Raw genomic sequence first — 20,485 nt, 5'->3', positions numbered from 1 at the left:
TTTACTTTCACTTCCTATCTTAGAGCTTCACTCAACTATAACTATAACTATAACTATAACCACCCATTACCTAAACCACTTTGCCCCACTTCTAGCAATGCAGTTTCATTTTTCAATTGAAAATTTTTCTTTATCAACTCTACTGTGTGACTCTGAGTTTACAATAGAAAAGTAAAGACAAACAATCATTTACACAATGTTACGCTATGTCTTGGAGAAGGCGATGGCTCCCCACTCCAGTACTCTCGCCTGGAAAATCCCATGGACGGGGGAGCCTGGTAGGCTGCAGTCCATGGGGTCACTAAGAGTCAGACACGACTGAGTGACTTCCCTTTCACTTTTCACTTTCATGCACTGGAGAAGGAAATGGCAACCCACTCCAGTGTTCTTGCCTGGAGAATCCCAGGGATGGGGGAGCCTGGTGGGCTGCCGTCTATGGGGTCGCACAGAGTCGGACATGACTGAAGTGACTTAGCAGCAGCAGCAGCACACCATGTCTATGAAGTGGGGGAAAAGATTTTTTAAAAATGATCATTTTATTGATATGAATGATCTACTTTATCTGTTATTAATCTCTTTGTTAAGAGTCTACATTGTCTGAGAGTAATATAACTACCCTAGCTTTCTTCTGTCACTGCTTATACAGTGTGTCTGTTCTTCTGATCTGTTTGTCCTAATATTTCAAGTGTAACTCTTTACACAATATACAGTACCCGAGTTTCCTTCCCATAAGGCAATCTCTGGTGTTTTTGCTGCAAAGAGCCACAAGCAGGATCTTCTTACCTGTAGGTTAATATTTTGTTTCTTCCTCTGGATGTTGATTATATCATGGTACTTTCTTTATGAAAGTTCATCTTGCTACACAGTTGTGAAGACTAAACTTTTCATTATGCATATTATGCTATTAAAAGTTTATTTGAAAAAATATACATATACAACATCAATGTGATTTTTTCCACTGCCAGTAAACATAGAGCTTTAAATGCATACACCATCACAGTCTGTCAGGGAACGTTTAATTTTAAGGAATCCTATATGTTGTTTTCTGTTTCTCAAGGGCCTTCTGTTCCTTATAAGTTCCTGGAAAAAAGGAATGAGCAGAGCTGCACGCAGTTCTCAGGACTGAGGTCATGAGGTAGAACACATACATGGATTCCTTTCAGTAACCTTTTTACTTTTCTGTAAAACTACTTAGTCATCTTCCTATTTCCAATACATGGATTGTCTTCTGGCCCGGTGACAATTGCTATTCCCCTAGTTACTGTTGCTATGGACCTATGACTATTGTTATTCCCTTAGTTACTGTTGTTAAGCATCTGGTTTCGGTGTTTTTTACTCAACTTTATTTTTCTGCCTAAAGGTTCCTTGTATAACAATATATAAGCACACCGTGCCATGAATAAAGTACCCTTGTTCCACTAGAGACTTGGGTCCCCCACGTCCTTCTTTTCTTCGCCTTCTTTTTGTTGACTCCTGTCCCCAGGTTCCGGTCTGTCAAGAAGACAATAACAACAGTCCACAGACTCAAAGTGTCCCTTGAACCAGAAGATAACTCCAGTGCCTGGAGGGATTCCACACAGCATCGATGTCCTGTGGTTACAGGATGTTTTTGTAAAACACCAGGGATGTTTTTGTCAAGTCTGAGAATTGGAGGCTGGTGCCTGTGGCTCATCATTCCCCGCCAGGCTGTGTCGGATCCCATATCCAAAGTATATGACAAATCCTAGTAGGGAAATGAGACAGTGAGAAGGGAAAGTAGGAGCTCTAATCACTTACAAATACCCAATAGACCTCCTAGTACGGTGTCTGACAAACTTTTGGGGACAAGATAGTAGGAAGAGTACTGGGTTCAGTCACACCTCTTTATCCCAGAAACTCACTTACCAATTGCATTCCAGATGCCAAATTGGACCCAGGCCCCAGAGGTGATCTGCATCATCAGGTAAATGTTCACAAAGATGCTCACCAGTGGGAGGACAGGCAGAGCAGGGACCTGTGGACAGAGTCAGTTCATCCCTGGACACAGCCCAGACGTCTGAAAGGGAGACCCTACCCTACATGGGTGAGAAGACTCGAGTCCTCTTCAGGCTGTGTGTTGAGTGCCTGCTGAGATTGTGTATGTAAAGCACTCCGTGTGGAACCGGGAAGGGACCACTGGTTTTAGCAACTTCTCTTCTTCTCTGGACCAGGAGAGGATGTTTAGACGTCAAAGCCTGCAGACTGCATTCACTGAAGGTGGACACTTTGGACACATAAGGTCACCTACCTTGAAGTAAAGGGGAGAGGGGTCCTGGGGCTGCCTCCAGATGATGGCTGTGACCCCAGTGATGAGCAGCAGCAGCAGCACAGCCACTGTTGTGAGCACGGAGTCTCCAGAGAACACCTGGCTGGGCCACTGGGCCAGGACCAGGCTCAGGATTATCAGCAGGAGAACTGCAAGGGTCAAGGAGGAGGAGAACAGGCTGGACCCAGAAGACAAATGTATCAGTGCCTTGGGCCACACCCCACTCCAAAGTTGCCCACCCCAGGAAGGGACATCATATCTCCAAGGCTTTTCAACTTCCAAAATACACATTCCCACCACCTCCTGTCAGTTTCAGAATATGACCAAAAAGAAATCCCACTGCTCACCAAGCAGGAAGGCACATCCATAGACAATCTGGCCAGATTTCTGGGTGGGGATGTTGCTGGCAGGGAACCACAGACTCTTTAGAAAGTTTGACATTCTTGCTTCAGGTATAGATCCTGAAGGACTTTCTTCAGTTACAGGCCCCACCTCAGTTTCTTCCTCTGTTTTCTTATTCTTGCTGAAATTCTGATCTGCCTGGTACCTGAATTAGAGGTATTAAAGCAATATTAAGAGTAGCCTCTACTGATCCATCATCACACAATCTATTCCCCATCTGTGCTGCCTTAAGCAGAGCAGGATTTTAGGAGGCAGCGTATCAGCTGAAGATGACTACCTCCCTATCAGTTCCCACAAGTCCAAGACCCGCAGTCAAAGTGAAGTGGAGTCTCACCTGAGGACAAGCACAGGAAAAGCCACAAGGGTGTAAGCAAGCATGATCCCAATTAACATGAATTCCACAATATCTCAGAGCTCGAAGGGTAATGCCACGATTGCTAGAATGAGGGTGGAAGAAGGGAATTAGAAACCACTGAAAAAGTCCAGGTGAGGGGAACTGATTAGAGAAGGAGTGGGTTTTGCTTTTTCACCTGCAAGAGTTCCAGAAGCCAGGATGGCTATGATGGGGCTGTGGGTACCAGCATGGATCCATCCAAGTCCCTGGAGAAGGAGCCCATTATCTGCCATTGCACAGATCAACCGAGACAAGACAAACATGGCTCCAAGGAGGCTGGATAAGAAAATGGGAACATGTGGAGAAGCAGGACAGACCGGCCATCTGCTCCCTAGTCCATGTGAGGTGTCCTTCCCTCTTGTCTCTCAATCCCAAGGGACAGGTGATGGTTGTACAACACTGTGAATTTACTAGATGTCACTGAGTGTGCCCTTTATGATGGTTAATTTCTTACTGTGGCAATCATCTCACAACAGGGGGGATCTAAAAAAATCATGACATTGTGTACCTTGAGTTTAGACAATTGTTTATGTCAAATATATCTCAATAAAGGTGGGCAAGTATTAAAATTGTTAATTTTACACCATGAGAATTTCATCTCCATTGAAAAAACATCTTTGGTCTCAATAGAGAGGAAGGAACTTTTTTGGTCTAAGGAAATGATTCTGAGCAGGCATAATTTTGCCTTCCAAGGGATATTTGGCTCTGTCTGGGGACATTCTCAATACCTCAGTTTGGGGGAATGGGCATCAGGGGTATCTAGTGGGTAAAGGCCAGGGTTGTTGCTCAAAACTCTATAATGACTTGAAAAAAAAAAAAAAAAACCCACCTTACAATGCACAGGACAACCCCCACACCAAAGAATGATCCAGCCCAGAATCTCTACTGCCAAGGGTAGAAAACAACCGGCTATGTCCTCCCTTTCTGTCCCTCATATCTCAGACCCTTCTTCCCGTTCTAAGCCCCCCACCATTCCACCACTCCAATCCTTTCCCACCCCACTTCCCCCTCCACACCTCACTCTTCTCTCACTGACCCCTTCTCACCAGTAATCAGCAGCAGCGGGCCCAGCATGACAAAGTCGGGGAAAGTGCCAAGGGCAGAGGGCATATACGGAGAGAAGGTTCCTTCTAACGCCTGAGAGTTCCCAGTGGTTCCCAGTGAGGCTGTCAAAGGCGATGCTCCAGGCCTTGGCCACACAAGCAGTGCCTGAAGTGATAAGAGAAATATTCAGTAACACACATAAACACACATCCTCTGCTATGTGCCTTGGGATGTATTTAAAAAAAAAAAAATTAAGCAAAAACCCTAATCTCAAAGTTTCTCTTCACGGGGGGAGGGGAGAGAGGGAAGGGGAAAGCAGACCCAAATGATTCACAAAATACATCAACTGGTTAATACACTGAGAGGAGATCAATGCTATATAAGAAAAGAAGACAGGGAAGTGGGACCAGGAGGGCAGGGAGATGAGGGTGAAATGTAAAATCTAGAGATAATGGAAAATCCCACAAAGACAACAACTGAGCAGAGACTTCAATATGATGAGGGGGTGAGCCTGTGGGCCATGTCCCCCTCTCATCTACCCTCTACAGTTCCCTTTCTTCTGAGTTCTTGGCCCATCATTTAAGCAAAACAGGATAGAGCTGAGTAGAAAGAAGTTGAAGCGGTTTTGGCCACTATTACCAACTTCCTGCTGCAAGGTCAATAGCAAGGGGTTTATAAATGAGTATGACCCCAATATCACCTCCCTGTTTCTGGATCTTTAGCCCACATCTTCCCCCTACCCATCATCTCACCAACTAATAAGGACAAAATGAGGTTCCAGCCAATGACAAAGGCACACAGTTGTCCCATGATGACATAGCTATGGAGATACATAGAACCAACATGTGGTATCCGGGCCCCCAGCTCAGCATAGCAGAGCCCAAACAACACAGAAGACAGGGAGTCCACCAAGAAGCAGATGATAACTGATGGTCCAGCTATTAGCTTGGCAATGAAGCCAATCAAGACGTATACGCCGGCTCCCAGGCTTCTGCCCACACCCAAGACAACCAGATCTAGGATGTTCAGATGAGTCGTGGGACTCTCAGATTCTTCTATGGGCTCCAGCTGCTGCCTGCGGACCAGCTTCTGACCAAACTGGCGAACATACTGACACAGCATCCTAGACATAGTTGAGGAGACCACGATCTGCTGAGAAAACAAGACACAGAGCCATCAAGAATGTCCATCCTACACAAGGTCCTACTGTGTAACCCAGGAAACTCTGTTCAATATCCTGTGATAAACCATAATGGAAAAGAATATCAAAAAGCACCAAAATACATATATATAACTGAATCCCTTTGCCGTACAGCCAAAGTTAATACATTATAAATCAACTTTACTTCAACAAAACAAATGTTAGAAGAAAGAATGTCCATCTGCCCTTGGCCCTGGGAGTCCAATTCCACAAAGCAATGGAGTGATGGGGAAGTGAGTGAATAGTGAGTCACTCCGTCGTGTCTAACTCTTTGTGACCCCATGGGCTGTAGCCCACCCGGGCCAGGCCCCTCTGTCCATGGGATTCTCCAGGCAAGAATACTGGAGTGGGTTGCTATTTCCTTCTCCAGGGGATCTTCCTGACCCAGGGATTGAACCCGGGTCCCTTATGTCTCCTGAGTTGCAGGCAGATTCTTTACCATCTGAACCACCAGGAGAGTGACGGGGAGCAGGTGGTAAAAGGACTCACTGGGAAAGTTCTCCATCTCTGAGCTTTTGTCCCTTAAGCATAAATACACCTTTTAATATGTTTCAAAGTTACTGGAAGGGTGGCTGAAGAGAAGTTGGGGGAGCAGAAAATATCACCCTAAAATGTGTGACTTTGGCTTGTGGGTTGTTTTGAGCTGAACACAATTAAGATGCTGCAGACTCAAAAAAATCTTTTTTCCTCTCACTTTATGGCTCAAAATCATTTAGATTAGGTAACCTATGCCAGGACCTATTAGCAGGGATAACTTTTTATCTCAGAAAGACTCTCCTGCCTGGAGCCACAAATATTTTTTCCCAAGCATTTGTTCTTCCCATTTTCCTGTAAGTTGTCTTCCTCCCTTTTGAAGCCCCAGATCCCTACTTCCTTCTCCTCAGCTCAGGGGAGTGTATAACCCTCAATTACCTGATTGTGCCTCAGAATTTTTATGGGCCCACCATATGAAGCAATTTGAATTTGTTAACCCTGATGCTAGGAAAGATGGAGGGCAGGAAGAGAAGGGGGTGACAGGGGATGAGATGGTTGGGTGGCATTGTCGACTCAATGGATATGAATTTGAGCAAACTCCAGGATATAGTGCAGCACAGGGAAGCCTGGCAGGCTACACTCCATGAGGTCTCAAAGAGTCAGACACAGCTTAGTGACTGAACAACAACACTTAAAAATGGCTAAGATGGTAATTTCATGTAACTTGTATTATACCTCCATTGTTTACATTGCTACCAATGGTAAATAATAGAACTGGCTTCACAGAGTTGCTGGGTGTGTGTGTATTAGTCATTCAGTCTTGTCCGACTCTTTGTGACCCCTTGGACTATGGCCTGCCAGGCTCCTCTGTCCATGGGCTTCTCCAGACAAAAATGCTGGAGTGGGTTGCCATTTCTTTCTCTAGGGAATCTTTGAGACTCAGGGATCAAAACCAGGTCTCCTGCATTACAAGCAGATTCTTTACCATCTGAGCCACCAGGGCTGGGTGTAGCAAACCCAAAAGTAATTGAATATAAATCATCAAACTGTCACCCCTCATGAATACCCAAATCCATAGATGCCCAAGTTTCTTGCAGTTACTCCCGTATCTTCAGATGAGGAACCCACAGACACAGAGGGCAGCGAGTATAGTGAAGACGGAAATCAGTGGTCCACGTGTCACACTCACTGTATAAGGGTAATTATTGCTATTATATGAGACAAAAATATTCACATATCATCAGGACACTGGTCCAATCACCCCCCTCCTCCCCCACACACCTTTTTTTCCCACACACTCCCAGCTCCTGCTTTCATGTAGAAAATGGGTCTCTCCACCCTCAGGCTGGAGCCAGGCTGACTCCCCCTGCACTCTGAGGTTGCAGAGGTCTCTTTGGGAGGATGTGAACTCAGCGCCCAGTCTCCCACAGAAGAGGGTGACCCGAGACTTACTGGACCCTTGGAGCAGAGCCTGGAGCACTGGGTCAGTCAGGGAGGCTGAGGTTAAGCCGTGCGAGGCTGGGGCTGAGACATCTCCAAGAACTGAAGTGGGGAGTCCTGAGCACAGAAGACAGTCCTCACCCCTGGGTTGTTGGGGTGGAGATGGGGCTGGGTGGGCGGGGAGCATCTGCCGTGTTGCTATCAGCCCTGACTCTTCTGTGGTTACCCTCGGGGAATAGTTCCAAGATGATTTTTGTTCCAGTATAATATTCATAAAATAAAATTGACCATTTTAACCATCTTTAAGTGTCCAGTTCAATCGCGTTAAGTACATTCACATTTTGTCCAACCAAACTCCAGGACTTTTTTTCATCTGGCAAAACCTAAACTCTGCACCCATTCATCAATTCCCCCTTTCTCCTTCACAGTTCCTGGCAATCACCATTTTGCTCTCTGTCTCTGTGAAACTGACCACTCCAGGTCCTTTACTTAAGTGGAATCATAGAATATTTATTAGTTGTTTCCTGTCAGGCTTATATCACTTAGTAAAGTGTCCACAAGTTTCCTCCATGTTGTAGCTTGTTTAGAATTCCCTTCCTTTGTAATGATAAATAATACTCTATTATTGACACATATCACATTTGACTTACCCTTTCTTGGTCAATGGCATTTGGCTTGCTTTCATGCTTTAGTTACTGTGAATAATGCTATGAATTTTGCATTTGATATCAAATGCTATGAATAGGAGTTTACAAATAGCTCTTTCAGAGTGTGCTTTCAATTCTTTTGGATATATTCTCAGAAGTAGAATTGCTAGATCATATGGTTCTAAGATTTTTATATGCCTGTGATGGAGAAAATATTCACATATTGAGGAATGTGGAAGTCATTTTGGCTCACCCATGTTCAGGTTCAGCCTGAACTGTGTATGAACTAAGACAGCCTGTCCAACCCTCACAGCTCATCTGCTTTAACCATTGAGGTAAAGAGCATCTGTTTTGAAGATAAGGATGAATAACTCCCTTCTCATTATGCCCATGTTAACAATCCCTGGGAGAACAAGTTTCTTTCCCTGACACTGGGGTGCTATTGCCTCACTGTCTCTGTACTAAGTCTGTCTCTTTTGAAACCTTGAAGGAATACACCCTGTCGTGTTGATGTGTGTGCTTTGTTTGGATGAGATGTAAGACTGTGCTGGAAACCGTGCTTCAATGGAGCAGCTTCCCAGAGCTATACGGACACTGTCTCCCTTGCTGTAGTCCTCAGTTTGGCTCAGATAAAACTCTTTCCTATTCCTATTACAGATAGTTTATTGATTATTTCTAGGGACACTTGAATTCATTTGACCATCAAGGACCGCGAGAAGTCTGGGCTGTGAGACTCAGGACCCCACTTCACCCTGCTCCCTCCCAGTCCTCTTCTGCGACTTGAGTCCCCACAGTCTGCACGTGACCTGACACAGCCTAGTGTGGGGGACCCCAAGCCTAGCTGTGCCTGAATCAAGAGAGGGGAGTTTAAAATCTCTGATGTTAATTCTAGCAACGAAAGCATTTATTAATAACAAGCATTGCATGTGTGTCCAGCCTTGCCCAAAGGGATGGAAGAGGATGAAGTGGAATGCGACTTAGTCCTCTTCTTCAAGCAGCTCTGTTTGCTGGGAGAAATGAGTAGAAAGGCAGAAGATAAACAGGAGGTAAGGGGTAAGGATGAATACTTCACTACACTAGGCACAATTATATCTGCCATAAATTTATCCTAAATTATGTGACACATCTATATTTAATAAACAAATAAAGCCTCTTCATTGTCTACTGGAAATCCACATTTACCTTGCCACCCTGCATTTTGCCTAGCTACCCTAAACTGATTGCCAAAGAAGTTCAATGATAAGGGGAGCAAAAATTTACTTTGGCTCGGGACTTCACTGGTGGTCCAGTGGTTAAAACTACATGCTTCCACTGCAGATGTACAAGTTCCATCCCTGGTCAGATACTAAGATCCCACTTATCCCAAGGCCAAAAAGAAAAATCTTTTACTTTGGCTATATACAGACTTCCTAAATCAATCAGATGCACTTTTATTTTATTGATTTATTTTTTAACGGCAGAACCTTCTTCTTTAGAAATGCTATTTCTTTGTTTCTTTATTTTCGGCTGCACTTGGTCTTTGTTGCAGTGCACGGGCTTCTCACTATGGTGGCTTCTCTTGTTGTGGAGCAAGGACTCTAGGGCACTCGAGCTTCAGTAGCTGCAACTCTAGAGGACAGGCTCAACAGCTGTGGTCCAGGGGCTTAGCTACTCCGTGGCATGTGGGATCTTCCCGGACCAAGCATTGAACTCCTGTCTCCTGCATTGGCAGTGGATTAAGTCATCAGAGAAGCCCCTCCTCCATCTACTTTTATTTTTATTTTATTTTTTTAATTTAAATTTATTTATTTTAATTGGAGGCTAGTTACTTTACAATATTGTATTGGTTTTGCCATACATCAACATGAATCTGCCACGGTGTGCACATGCTCCCCATCTTGAATCCCCCTCCCACATCCCTCCCCCATACCATCCCTCTGGGTCATCCCAGTGCATCAGCGCCAAGCATCCTGTATCCTGCATTGAACCTGGACTGGTGATTCATTTCTTATATGATATTATACCTGTTTCAATGCCATTCTCCCCAATCATCCCCCCTCTCCGTCTCCCACAGAGTCCAAAAGACTGTTCTATCCATCTGTGTCTCTTTTGCTGTCTTGCATACAGGGTTATCATTACCATCTTTCTAAATTCCATATATATGCATTAGTATATTGTATTGGTATTTTTGTTTCTGGCTTACTTCACTCTGTATAATAGGCTCCAGTTTCATCCACCTCATTAGAACTGATTCAAATGTATTCTTTTTAATGGCTGAGTAATACTCCATTGTGTATATGTACCACAGCTTTCTTATCCATTCATCTGCTGATGGACATCTAGGATTCATCTAATAACTTGCACTCAGTTTCTTGACCTCCACCCCTCCTTCACTCTACTTCAGTTGTTTGACAGTCCTATGTTTCATTATTACCAATGTCTTGAACGTCCATAATCTCAGTTTAAAGCATCCTGTTCTGCAGCAACAGTTTTTTATCTTGTTTTCCTAGTTTCACTTTCTTTTTGTTTTACCCAATTATGATCAATTAGAGGAAAACAAAAAAAAATAATTATTTCTCTTCATCATGATGAAAGGATCTACTTTATCTTTTATCATTCTCTTTTTTTCAAAGTCTACTTTGACAGTAATATAGCTACCCTACTTTCTTATGTTAACTGTTTGCACAAGGTATCTGTTCTTTCCTTTTTGCCAAGTCGCTTCAGTCATGTCCGACTCTGTGCGACCCCATGGACTGCAGCCTACCAGGCTTCTCTGTCCATGGGATTCTCCAGGCAAGAACACTGGAGTGGGTTGCCATTTCCTTCTCCAGTTCTTTCCTTTTACTTCCAGCCTATTCGTGCAATGCTGGGCTGGAAGAATCACAAGCTGGAATCAAGATTGCCAGGAGAAATATCAATAACCTCAGATATGCAGATGACACCACCCTTATGGCAGAAAGTGAAGAGGAACTAAAAAGCGTCTTGATGAAAGTGAAAGAGGAGAATGAAAAAGTTGGCTTAAAGCTCATCATTCAGAAAACTAAGATCATGGCATCTGGTCCCATCACTTCATGGGAAATAGATGGGGGAACAGTAGAAACAGTGTCAGACTTTATTTTTGGGGGCTCCAAAATCACTACAGATGATGATTGCAGCCATGAAATTAAAAGACGCTTATTCCTTGGAAGGAAAGTTATGACCTACCTAGACAGCATACTTATAAGCAGAGATGTTACTTTGCCAACAAAGATGCATCTAGTCATGACTATGGTTTTTCCAGTGGTCATGTATGGATGTGAGAGTTGGACTGTGAAGAAGGCTGAGCGCCGAAGAATTGATGCTTTTGAACTGTGGTTCTGGAGAAGACTCTTGAGAGTCCCTTGGAGATCCAACCAGTCCATTCTAAAAGAGATCAGTCCTGGGTGTTCATTGGAAGGACTGATGCTGAAGCTGAAACTCCAATACTTTGGCCATCTCATGCAAAGAATTGACTCATTGGAAAAGACCCTAATGCTGGGAAGGATTGAAGGCAGGAGGAGAAGGGGACAACAGAGGATGAGATGGTTGGATGGCATCACCGACTCAACGGACATGAGTTTGGGTAGACTCCGGGAGGTGGTGATGGACAGGGAGTCCTGGCGTGCTGTGATTCATGGGGTCACAAAGAGTCAGACACGACTGAGTGACTGAACTGAACTGAACTATTTGTGCCCTAATATTTAAAGTGTAACACACACAACACATATTAATGGTTATCTGAGTTTCCTTCATATGGGGCAGTCTCTGTGTTCTTGCTGGAAGCAGGCATAAAGAAAATGTGCCATAAGATACGATCAACCTTATGTGCAGGTTTAATATTTTATTTCATCTTCTAGTTGCTGGTTAGATTGTTGTACTGTCTTTGTGAAAATTCATCATGCTGCACACTTAATGAAGCCTGCACTTTTTGTACGCATATTATGCTCTGAGAAGTTTACCTGAAGTTATACAATATTAAAGATATTTTGTCCTCTGCTGGGGCTCTAAGTTCATCTCACCTTCACAATCCATAGAGACTCAGAGTGCCCCTTGAACCAGAAGATCCTCAAGTACACAGAGAGATTCCAAACAGCCTCTATGTCCTGTGGTTAAGATGATTCACCGCTAGGAATATTTTCTTTCTTTTTACCATGCTTGCTGCTGCTGCTGCTAAGTCACTTCAGTTGTGTCTGACTCTGTGCGACCCCATAGACAGCGGCCTACCAGGCTCCCCCGTCCCTGGGATTCTCCAGGCAAGAACACTGGTGTGGGTTGCCAGTTCCTTCTCCAATGCATGAAAGTGAAAAGTGAAAGTGAAGTCGCTCAGTTGTGTCCGACTCTTCGCGACCCCACGGACTGCAGCCCACCAGGCTCCTCCGTCCATGGGATTTTCCAGGCAAGAGTACTGGAGAGGGGTGCCATTACCATGCTTGGTCATATTTATTTTAAAAAAATTTTTATTGGAGTATAGTTGATGTATAATATTGTGCTAGTTTCTGCTGTACAGCAAAGTGAATCAGTTATATATATACATATATCCACATTTTTTAAAGATTCTTTTCCATTTCGTCCATTACAGAGTATTGACAAGAGTTTCCTGTGTTCTACAGTAGGTCCTTATTAGTTATCTATTTTTGTATGTATATGTACTACTGTATGTATATGTTCATTCCAATCTCCTAGCTTATCCTTTCACCCCTTCCACCTCTAGTAACCACGAATTAGTTTTCCACATCTGTGACTCTATTTCTATTTTGTAAATAATTTCATTTGTACCATTTTTTTAGGCTCTTCATATAAGCAATATCATATCATATTTGTCTTTCTCTGGCTGATTTATTTCACTCAGTATGACAATCTCTAGGTCTATACGCATTGCTGCCAATGGCATTGTTTCATTGTTTTTAATGGCTGAGCAATATTCAATTGTATATATGTACCACATCTTCTTTACCCATTCCTCTGCTGATGGACATTTAAGTTGCTTCCATGTCTTGGCTATTGTGAATAAGCACTAGGGATATCGTCATCAAGAGTCTGGGAGATGGAAGCTGGTGGCTGTTGATCACAGTTCTACCCTGAGCTGTATCAGATCCCATATCCAAAGTATATGACAAGTCCCAGTAAAGAAATGAGATGATGAGAAGGGAAAGTAGGCACTCTCCTCACTTACTAATGCCCAGTAGACCTCCTATTATGGCTTCTGACAAAGTTTGGGGCAGACATAGTAGGAAGAGGGTTGGGTTCAGTCACTCAATAGTAGTTTTTATCCCAGAAAACCACTTACCAATGGCATTTGAGATGCCAAATTGAGTCCAGGTCCAAGTGTTTATCTTTGTCATCAAGTAGACATTCATAAAGATGCTCACCAGTGGGAGGACAGGCACAGCAGGGACCTGTGGGCAAAGTCAGTCCATCCCTGAACACACCCTGGATGTCTGAAACATGACCCATACCCAACATGGGTGATAAGTCTGATTCCAGCTGTGTGTTCAGTGCCTACTCAGATTGAGTATCTAAAACACTTAGCATGGATCAGCAAAAGATCCATTTGTTTTAGAAATTCCCCTTCTCTGGTCCAGAAAAGAATGTTTAGATCTCAAAGCATGCAGACTTCATTCACTCAAGGTGGACACTTTGGGCACATAAAGTCACCTTACCCTGAACATAAGAGGACTGAGGTCCTGGGGCTGCCTCCAGATGATGACCGTGACCCCAGTGATGAGCAGCAGCAGCAGCACAGCCACTGTTGTGAGCCCGGGGTCTCCAGAGAACACCTGGCTGGGCCACTGGGCCAGGCTCAGGCTCAGGATGAGCATCAGGAGAACTTAAGGTGGAGGAGAACAATTTCATCTAGAAAACAGGTCTCTCCACCCTCAAGTTGGAGCCGGGCTGACCCTCTGCACTCTGGGGTTGTAGAGGTCTCTTTGGGAGGACGTGAACTCAGCACCCAGTCTCCTACAGAAGAGGGTGACCCGAGACTTACTGGATCCTTGGAGCAGAGCCTGGAGCACTGGGTCAGTCAGGGAGGCTGCAGTTAAGCCGTGTGGGGCTAGAGCTGAGACATCTCCAAGAACCAAAGCAGGGAGTCCTGAGCACAGAAGACAGTCCTCACCCCTGGGTTGTTGGGGTGGAGATGGGGCTAGGCGGGCGGGGAGCATCTGCTGTGTTGCTATCAGCCCTGACTCTTCTGTGGTTACCCTCAGGGACTAGTTCCAAGATGATTTTTGTTGCAGTATAATATTCATAAAGTAAAATTTACTATTTTAACCATCTTTAAGTGTCCAGTTCAATTGCGTTAAGTACATTCACATTTTGTCCAACCAAATTCCAGGACTTTTTTTCATCTGGCAAAACTTAAACTCTACACCCATTCATCAACAATTCCCCCTTTCTCCTTTCCCAGTTTCTGGCAATCACCCTTCTGCTCTCTGTCTCTGTGAAACTGACCGCTCCAGTGGAATCATAGAATATTTACTTAAGTGGAATCACAGAATATTTGTTAGTGTTTCCTGTCAGGCTTATATCACTTAGTAAAGTGTCCACAAGGTTCCTCCATGTTGTAGCATGTGTTAGAATTCCCTTCCTTTGTAATGATAAATAATACTCTATTATTGGCACATATCACATTTGACTTACCCTTTCTTGGTCAATGGGCATTTGGCTTGCTTTCATGCTTTAGTTACTGTGAATAATGCTGCAGTGAACAGGTGTTTACAAATATATCTTCCAGAATGTGCTTTCAATTCTTTTGGATATATTCTCAGAAGTAGAATTTCTGGATCATGGGGTTCTAAGATTTTTATATGTTCATGATGGAGAAAATGTTCACATATTGAGGAATGTGGAAGTCATTTTGGCTCATCCATGGTTCAGCGTGAACTATGTGTGAGCTAAGACAGCTTGTCCAACCCTCGCAGCTCATCTGCTTTAACCACTGAGGTAAAGAGCGTCTGTTTTGAAGATAAGGATGAGTAACTCCCTTCTCATGGCGTGCATGTTAACACTCCCTGAAAGATAAGGCTCCCTTCCCAGACACCAGGGAGCTGTTGCCTCACTGTCTATGCACTAAGTCTGTCTCTTTTGAAACCTTGAAGGAATACACCCTGTCGTGTTGATGTGTGCGCTTTGTTTGGATGAGATGTAAGACTGTGCTGGAAACCGTGCTTCAATGGAGCAGCTTCCCAGAGCTATACGGACACTGTCTCCCTAGCTGTAGTCCTCAGTTTGGCTCAGATAAAACTCTTTCCATTTCCTATTACAGACAGTTTATTGATTATTTCTGGGGACACTTGAATTCATTTGACCATCAAGGACCGCAAGAAGTGTGGGCTGTGAGACTCAGGACCCCACTTCACCCTGCTCCCTCCTAGTCCTCTTCGGCGACTCGAGTCCCCACAGTCTGCATGTGACCTGACACACCCCAGTGTGGGGGACCCCAAGCCTAGCTGTGCCTGAATAAGAGAGGGGAGTTTAAAATCTCTGATGTTAATTCTAGCAACAAAAGCATTTTTTTTCATCACTTCTGCTACAGCAACAAAAGCAGCTAACAAGCATCATGCTTGTGTTTAGCCTTGCACAAAGGGATGGAAGAAGATGAAGTGGAATGTGACTTAGTCCTCTTCTTCAAGCAGCTCTGTTTGCTGGGAGAGATGAGTACAGAGGCAGAAGAGAAAGGAGGTAAGGGGTAAGGATGACTACTTCACTACACTAGGCACAACCATGTCCCCAGCAAATGTATCCTAAATTACATGACACATGCACATTTAATAAATGAAGCTCATTCATTGTCTATTGGAACTTCAGATTTACCTTGCCCCCCTGCATTTTCCTTGGCTACCCTAAACTGGTTGCCACAGTAGATCAATGATAATGGGAGCAAAAATTTACTTTGGCTCAGGACCTCCCTGGCAGTCCTGTGGTTAAAACTGTATGCTTCCACTGCAGGGGGCATGGGTTAAACATATATATATATATATATATATATATATATATATATATATGAAGTTTAACTTTATATAGATGTCCTAAATCAATCAGATGCAGTTTTCTTTTTTTATTTATTTTTTAACAGTAGAAACCTCTTTTTAAAATTTAATTTACTTATTTATTTATTTTTGAGGGCAGTGGGGTCTCATTGCTGCACACGGGCTTTCTCTAGTTGTGATGAGCAGGGGCTAAGTCCTGTCCAATGCTTTGCACCCCCATGGACTATAGCCTACCAGGCTCTTCTGTCCATGGGATTTCCAGACAAGAATACTGGAATGAGTTGCCATTTCCTCCTCCAGGGGATCTTCCCAACTCAGGGATGGAACCCAGGTCTCCTGCATTGGCAGGCAGGTTCTTTACCACCGAGCCACCAGGAAAGACCTTTTGGGAGGGGGGTTGTGACTATAAGGGACACAAGGTGCTGTTCCTACTCTGCATCTTGATCTGAGTGCTCGTTGAAACTGTATGCTCTATTTGAGAAAACGCAGCAATGCAAAAAAAAACGGTAATGACACATGCACTTCTGAAAAAGTATATGACATTACCATTCAGAAACATAAGCAAACAGATAAATAAATAGCTGTGAAATGCAAAACCCCAGTCCTCTATATTATTTTTTCTGATTCCAATCTATATGAACTCACTCAGTAGACAATAAAAGCCCTTCAAATAACAGGTCTCGCCCCTCAATGGATTAACAAAGTATTTAATCAGTAAATAACAGGTTTGGGGACGTCCCTGGTGGTCCAGTGGCTAAGACCCCCGCTCCCAATGCAGGGGGTCTGGGTTCAATCCCTAGATAGGGAACTAGACTTCACAGGCCTGCAGCAACAGACACGGCAGTCAAATAAAGAAGTAAATAACAGGGTTTGTGGGAGGCAAGAGGAAAAAATTTCTTATAGTTGTATTTATTTATTTGGCTGCCGTGGGTCTCTGTTCCTGCATGCAGGCTTTCTCTAGTTGTGGAGAGCAGGTGCTACTGTTTGTTGCGTGCCCAGGCTTTTCATTGTGGTGGCTTCTTTTATTGCCAAGCATGGCCTCTAGGGTACTCAGGTTCAGTAGTTGTGGGACAAGGGCTTAGTTGCTCCCAGGCACGTGGGTTCTTCTCGGACCAGGGATGGAACCTGCCTCTCCAGCATTGGCAGGTGGATTCTTATTCACTGGGTCACCAGGGAAGTCCTGGAAAATTCTGATGAAATATTTCTTCCACTACATACAGATAATAGCGAGCATCCAGGAGGGTGTTTATGACCAGCCGAGCCCTGTTCTAAGTTTTCCTTCATTTCCTCTTCACGACTCCCCTATGGGATGGGTACTCTTCCCATCCCTGCATTACTGAGGAGACCCCAAAGAGGCTAAGCCCTAGAGAGTCAGAACCAAACCAGGAGCTCGGCCCGCAGGCTACACACGGAACCAGCAGAGTGGACCCCCCCCCCCCGGGCGGGGCCGGGGGTGGGGCTGGTTCATGCTCCTGGGGGTCACTAGCTCCTCCCATTCGCGGTGCTCCTTGTCACTTAGGCGCTGACCCTTCTGGAAAACCTGCTCATCATCACCTTGACCCTGGCCGACCGCAGCCGGGCCATCCGCCAGGCACTCCTTCCTGCGGCCCTTCTCGCTGCTGGAGGTGGGCTTCACCTCAGCCGTGACCCCGCAGCTGCTGGCCCACTGCCTCACGGGACGTGGGACTGTCCCCGGAGCAGGATGCTTCGCCCAGAAGGGCTCGACTTCACCCTGGGCCCTACAGAGACCCTGCTGTGGCTGGGATGTCCGCTGACCGCTGCCTGGCCACACCGCCTGGGTGGTACCCAGCGCCCCGCACGCATGCCCGTCTGCCCGGTCCTCGGACCCGGCGGCTGGGCGGGCTGCCTCCTCTTCTTCACTGGGCCCCTCACTTGGATGTCCTCTCCCCGTCTGTGGCCCCAGCATCCTGGACCACTCCCTCTGCAACAGCACGCCCTTGCTGGAGCGGGTGTGAGCGGCCACCCGGCCCCTACTGCTGGCGTCTGTCCTGGAGGCTGTGTGCACCCTGGCAGGCCCCGCGGCAGGGCCCGGTCTGTCCTACGGCTCTGCATCATTGGCTCAGGCCTGCACCTGCCTTCCTCGAGGGGCCACCTTCTCCACCCACTCTTCCCACATCCTGGTGGTCTCCCTCACCTCCATCTGCTCAGCCTCCCCCGCCCGGCCCCTTCTCTGTGTACCTGAGCCCCAGGCAGACCACGTGGCTTGAGCTATAAAAAGGAGGGACTTTCTGCCACGCGATCATGTCGACCCTGGTGAACCCCGTCATCTGCTGCCTGAGGAATGAGCTGGTCCAGAAAGTTAGCAGGAATTTGCTGATCAAGGAGGCTGAGGTTTTCTCCCAAGAAACTCAGAGCCTAAGGCTTCCAGAGAGGCGGTTTGGTATTTAATCCATTTCTTTTTTTTTCAGTGAAGGCCTTGGAGAAAAAGTTTCCTAGTGGGAAAGCTGATGGTGGTTATTTCTGCATTCTAGCAGAATAGAAGATGAAATGGATTGCTCCTCTGCTCAGAAAGCACAGTCATTTGACGGTAACCATGGAGACTGGACATGAGTTTGAGTTAGCTGCAGGAGTTTGTGATGGACAGGGAAGCCTGGGGTGCTGCAGTCCATGGCGTCGCAAAGAGTTGGACACGACTGAGCTTCTGAACTGAACTGATGGAGACTGCTAGTCATTCTGCTTATCCAGTCTCCAGGTTAGTAACAGAAGACTTTGAATTTTATCCAGACACATAATGTCCAGTAACATTTCCCATCCTTCCTGCAGCTCCTTTGCTCTCATGACTGAGTCTTAGAGGATGGGGTGTACATGGAATGATTTGTGTATTTCATGAACTGTGATTTCATAAGAAAATTGCCTTCTCTCCATTTTTTTCCCCTCCCATCTTCCTGCTGCCTGGGGAATGTGATCTCTGTGGAAGGACAAAAGGTGGAAGCAACTGTTGAGAGCAGAGACCCCATCGAGCTCCCCAGATGGCTGGATGGTAAAGAATCCAGCTGCCAAAGCAGGAGACATGGGTTCGATCCCTAGGTTGGGAAGATGCCGTGGAGGAGGAAATGGCTACCCGCTCCAGTATTCTTGCCTGGAAAATCCCATGGACAGAGGAACCTGGTGGGCCATAGCCCAGAGGATTGCAGAGTCGGAAACAATTTAGCCACCAAACACCACACACCGCATCACTCTGGGTCCCTATACGAGCGTGCGGAACAGCGCCGCCTGCTGGCCTTGCATCAACCGCAGACATCCTCTGTAAGAAAAAAGGAAAGTCTATCTTATCTCACCACTAGGATTCTTGGTTACATCAGCTTACCATAAACTTCCCTGGTAATACAGCTATAAAAGAAAATTCTCAGAGTAAAACCCGGGCTGGAGAAGCCAAGATAAAGGGACAGAACCTGGCATTCCCTGGCCGTCCGGTGGTTAGGACTCTGCTTTCACCACTGGTGGGTGTGGGTTCAACCCCTGGGCATGGGACTAAGATCCCACAGGCTGCACAGCCAAGGGAAAAAAAAAGAAAGGAAGGAAGAAAAATGTGGGAGAGAGAACTGCTGTGGAAGTAAAAAAGGTGTGCACTGGTGTGGAGAGGGTGTTCCAGTACAAATCAGGCTGGGCTCCAGGGACCACACTTGTTCAGGAATCCAGAAACCAGAGAGGAGGTGAGAGTTCTCCATTGCCTCCCTCCCTGTCCCCTCTCAGGTCTCACCTGTTTCCTCTGAAATAAACTTAGCTTTGTCGGTCTTACAGGTCTGTTCCTGGTGGTCGTAGGCTAATTGGGCAAGAGCAATACATATCAATAGCTGCAAAGCACTCTGTGTGTCCTGAAGGCTAAGTCTGAGATCCTAGGAGATCTTCTAAAGAGAGACATGAGCTGGTCTGTGATATTAAGAACCTGACAAATTTTCTTTAAGTACCACCCATTTTTGCTCTATGTTAATTTTTTAAATACATTTATTTTTAAATTTATTTTTGGCTGTGCTGGGTCTTCATTGCTTTGGGGGCTACTCTCTAGTTGTGGTATGTGGCTTCTCATTGCAGTAGCTTCTCTTGTTGCAGAGCACGGGCTCTAGGGAGTGCGGGCTTCAGTAGCAACGGCCTGTGGGCTCAGGAGTTGCAACTCCCGGGCTCTCGAGCACAGACTCAGTAGTTGTGGCCCACGGGCTTATGTACTTCTCCACATGTGGGCTCTTCCCAGACCAGGGATTGAACCCATGTCTCCAGCACTGGCAGGCAGATTCCTTACCACTGAGCCACTAGGGAAGCCCCCTCAATGTTCATTTTCAATATTATCAGCAAGTGGTGGTCCCGGGCAGGAACAGTGGGAGCCTCTGGGGCAATGATCTGTTAATATCTGACTGTACCTCAAAGCCACTGGGGGAGGGACCAGTCAGGCTGGGAGCTTCCTGCTGGGGTCTGTGGTCAGAAAATGAGGACAGGGCTGAGGAAGTTGCACAACCTCGCGGGGCACAGGAGGCGTGACTGGGACCTGTCAACAGCGGGGCCCTGGGCAGTGGGAGGACTGACACTGTGACAGCTTTGGGGAGCTGTGTGATGTCTGCGGGTCACTTCACTGCTTTGGCCTCTTTCAAATCGGAGCAG

General features: G+C 45.7%; 1 protein-coding gene across 4 annotated transcripts; it reads right to left on the bottom strand.

The window, feature by feature from the left end:
* Positions 1-894: 894 nt before the first annotated feature.
* On the bottom strand, positions 895-8,375 carry LOC102407934 (cationic amino acid transporter 3). Of its 4 annotated transcripts, XM_045163527.1 has the most exons (8): positions 4,877-6,393; positions 4,127-4,289; positions 3,217-3,356; positions 3,021-3,123; positions 2,632-2,831; positions 2,267-2,433; positions 1,885-1,993; positions 895-1,723 (listed from the first exon to the last, which is right to left on the bottom strand). In XM_045163527.1, the coding sequence occupies exons 4-8, from the start codon at positions 3,077-3,079 to the stop codon at positions 1,635-1,637; spliced, it is 624 nt and encodes a 207-aa protein (XP_045019462.1). In that variant the 5' UTR covers positions 3,080-3,123; positions 3,217-3,356; positions 4,127-4,289; positions 4,877-6,393; the 3' UTR covers positions 895-1,634. The 4 variants fall into 4 exon arrangements, 2 of the variants coding, with proteins under 2 accessions (XP_045019462.1, XP_045019463.1); XM_045163528.1 differs by lacking the exons at positions 895-1,723; positions 1,885-1,993 and adding an exon at positions 2,030-2,180 and having other exon boundaries at positions 4,877-6,680; XR_006640276.1 differs by lacking the exons at positions 895-1,723; positions 1,885-1,993; positions 2,267-2,433 and adding an exon at positions 7,252-8,375 and having other exon boundaries at positions 2,724-2,831; positions 4,877-5,276.
* Between the last annotated feature and the right edge of the window lie 12,110 nt (positions 8,376-20,485).

Source organism: Bubalus bubalis, chromosome 18, assembly GCF_019923935.1.
Source record: "Bubalus bubalis isolate 160015118507 breed Murrah chromosome 18, NDDB_SH_1, whole genome shotgun sequence".
Lineage (NCBI taxonomy): Eukaryota > Metazoa > Chordata > Mammalia > Artiodactyla > Bovidae > Bubalus > Bubalus bubalis.
The sequence above is the reverse complement of the archived record's forward strand: the minus strand, read 5'-3'. Positions and strand labels throughout refer to the sequence as shown.